The 2,356-nt window shown below is 33.4% G+C and overlaps 1 protein-coding gene across 1 annotated transcript; it reads left to right on the plus strand.

Moving 5' to 3' along the window:
* The first annotated feature begins 480 nt into the window (after positions 1 to 480).
* Positions 481 to 2,051, plus strand: LOC110023019 (UDP-glucose 4-epimerase-like). Its single transcript, XM_020722225.1, has 4 exons — positions 481 to 582; positions 691 to 918; positions 1,767 to 1,848; positions 1,943 to 2,051. The coding sequence occupies exons 1-4, from the start codon at positions 481 to 483 to the stop codon at positions 2,029 to 2,031; spliced, it is 501 nt and encodes a 166-aa protein (XP_020577884.1). The 3' UTR covers positions 2,032 to 2,051.
* The last annotated feature ends 305 nt before the right edge of the window (positions 2,052 to 2,356 follow it).

A 2,356-nucleotide genomic window follows, 5' to 3' on the forward strand; every position in this document is an offset into this window, starting at 1 on the left:
CAAATGTTTCTATGCAGATTACCTACTGTACAAAAGAGTACCCTTACTGATTAAGGAAATATGAAAAAGCTGCTTGCTTCTTTTCTGTCACCTCCTCCTTCAACCTAGAATATCTCATGAAACATACATCTCAAATCCTTCATAATTTCTCATATAAATAAGAGAAGATTAGGACATACAAATTAGAAATATTTTAAATATAGGAAAGTTCAGGTAATTAGATCTCCTCTATTTAAGTTTCATAATAAAGAAAAGTTCATATTATTCGATCTTCTCTAATTAGATCATCTAATATCAATCTTCCTAATATACACACATTTTAATTTACAACAATTAGATTTAATACTTTCTATAACATTAACTATCCTGTCTTTTTTTTGCTATGAGTTAGTTATTACTAATTATCATCTCTAAAAATGTTTCTTTTGCTTATTACTTACCACTGGGCATGTATATGATATTTTAATCTCTCAAAACTAGATGGTCTTCTCCTCCTCTGCTACTGTTTATGGACAACCTGTAAAGTTTCCATGCGTCGAAGAAACTGAGCTGAATGCAATGAACCCTTACGGTCGAACTAAGGCATGCATATGACTGTTTCACAAACTTCTTTCATTTTAAGCTGATAACTATTGCAATGGTGTGAGTTCATTTTGCCTTATAGGTTTCCTTGCAATTTTTGTGCATCAGCTCTTCCTTGAGAAGATAGCTCGTGATATTCAAAAGGCCGATTCAGAATGGAGAATTATATTATTGAGATACTTCAACCCAGTTGCAGCTCATGAAAGTGGCCAGATTGGGGAAGATCCTAAGGGTATTCCTAATAATCTCATGCCTTACATTCAACAAGTTGCTGTGGGCAGGTTGCCTGAGCTCAACGTTTATGGCTATGATTATCCAACGGATGACGGCAGCGCGGTAAATTCTCATCAACCCTTTGTTGTATTTTCTTAGATTTTTTCTTCAGGTGTTTTGTGGGGTGATGTTTGTTGTTAAATCTATGAGGGATTGTTCGAGTTATAATTGCTATGATGTGGATGTTAAGAGTGTTATAATTAGATTTTTTTTGATAGGATACAATATTGATTAGTCTTTTTATTAGCTTAATAAACTTTGCTAATGAGTTTTTTTAATGATGATTAGTAGTATTGTATTCTAAAAATAACTCCTAGTGGAGACAATGAATGGAATGGAAAAAATAATGCGGTGTTTCTCACTTTGTTGTGTTTTATTCTTCTCCCTCTTCTCCTGATTTCAAGAGGTGTCAACATTCTCAAATTGTCATTTACCCTCTCAAATTTGAGTTTCTCTTTCCTGATTCTCACCCACCTAACTTTCGGAGTTACCAACATCCTCGAATTGCCAATTATTAGGATTAAAGAGAAGGGTTTTGTATTGTATTTTCTTGTTCAACTTCTTTTAATATGAATCTTACGCACTTTAATCCTTAAGAGGCACGTAAGAACTCTGGATTCTGGTCCTTTATTGGCCATGAAAATAGCTTAAATGAGTAGAAAAGCTGACGACACGAAACTCTGTAGAGGATCCAAATTTATTCTTGATTCTGCTTAAAGCTCATCTTTGATGATTAATAGAATATAAGGCACAAATTAGATTTGACTAAATAAGTTAAATATTATAATAAATGTTTTTTTAAGAATAGTATCTTAATCTTTGTTTCTTCATAAGTTTGTCTTATTGACTTTGGTTAAAACAGAATGTTGAACTACTGAGTTTATTAGAACTTCATTCATGGTGTTAATCAGATTCGGGACTACATTCATGTAATGGATGTGGCTGATGGTCATATTGCAGCTCTTAAAAAGCTTTTCATCACAGAGAACATTGGTAATCCTTTCCTGTTCTCTCTCCTTTGTTTCTTTCCCATTTTTGTGATAATTTCAGCATCATTATAGTGGCATTTATGCTTTGTTTCTTGCAGGTTGTATTGCCTATAATTTGGGTACTGGACGTGGAACCTCTGTCTTTGAAATGGTTGCTGCTTTTGAGAAAGCATCTGGCAAGGTATGAACCTTCAATCATGTATGCAGTTTATCTTGTTAAGTAAAGTGTCAAAAAAGTCTCCTGATTATTTACATTAGGACATTTTACTCCTAAATTTTACAAAGGGGCAATTTAGTCTCCAAACTCGTTCAGGAAGGGTGAGGACTATTTCAGTCCTTATTTCAATAGTTTGGTGATTAAATTGACATTCTTATAGAATATGAAGACTAAAATGGCTCCAATCAAAGACTCAAGGAACCATTTTGACAATTTTTTTTTAGTTTTATATGCATAAGGGAAGAAATCTTAAGGGTGTGAGGCTTAGGAGAGGAAAGGAAGAAGAGATCTTAAG

This window comes from Phalaenopsis equestris, unplaced genomic scaffold (genome assembly GCF_001263595.1).
Source record: "Phalaenopsis equestris unplaced genomic scaffold, ASM126359v1 Scaffold000204, whole genome shotgun sequence".
Lineage (NCBI taxonomy): Eukaryota > Viridiplantae > Streptophyta > Magnoliopsida > Asparagales > Orchidaceae > Phalaenopsis > Phalaenopsis equestris.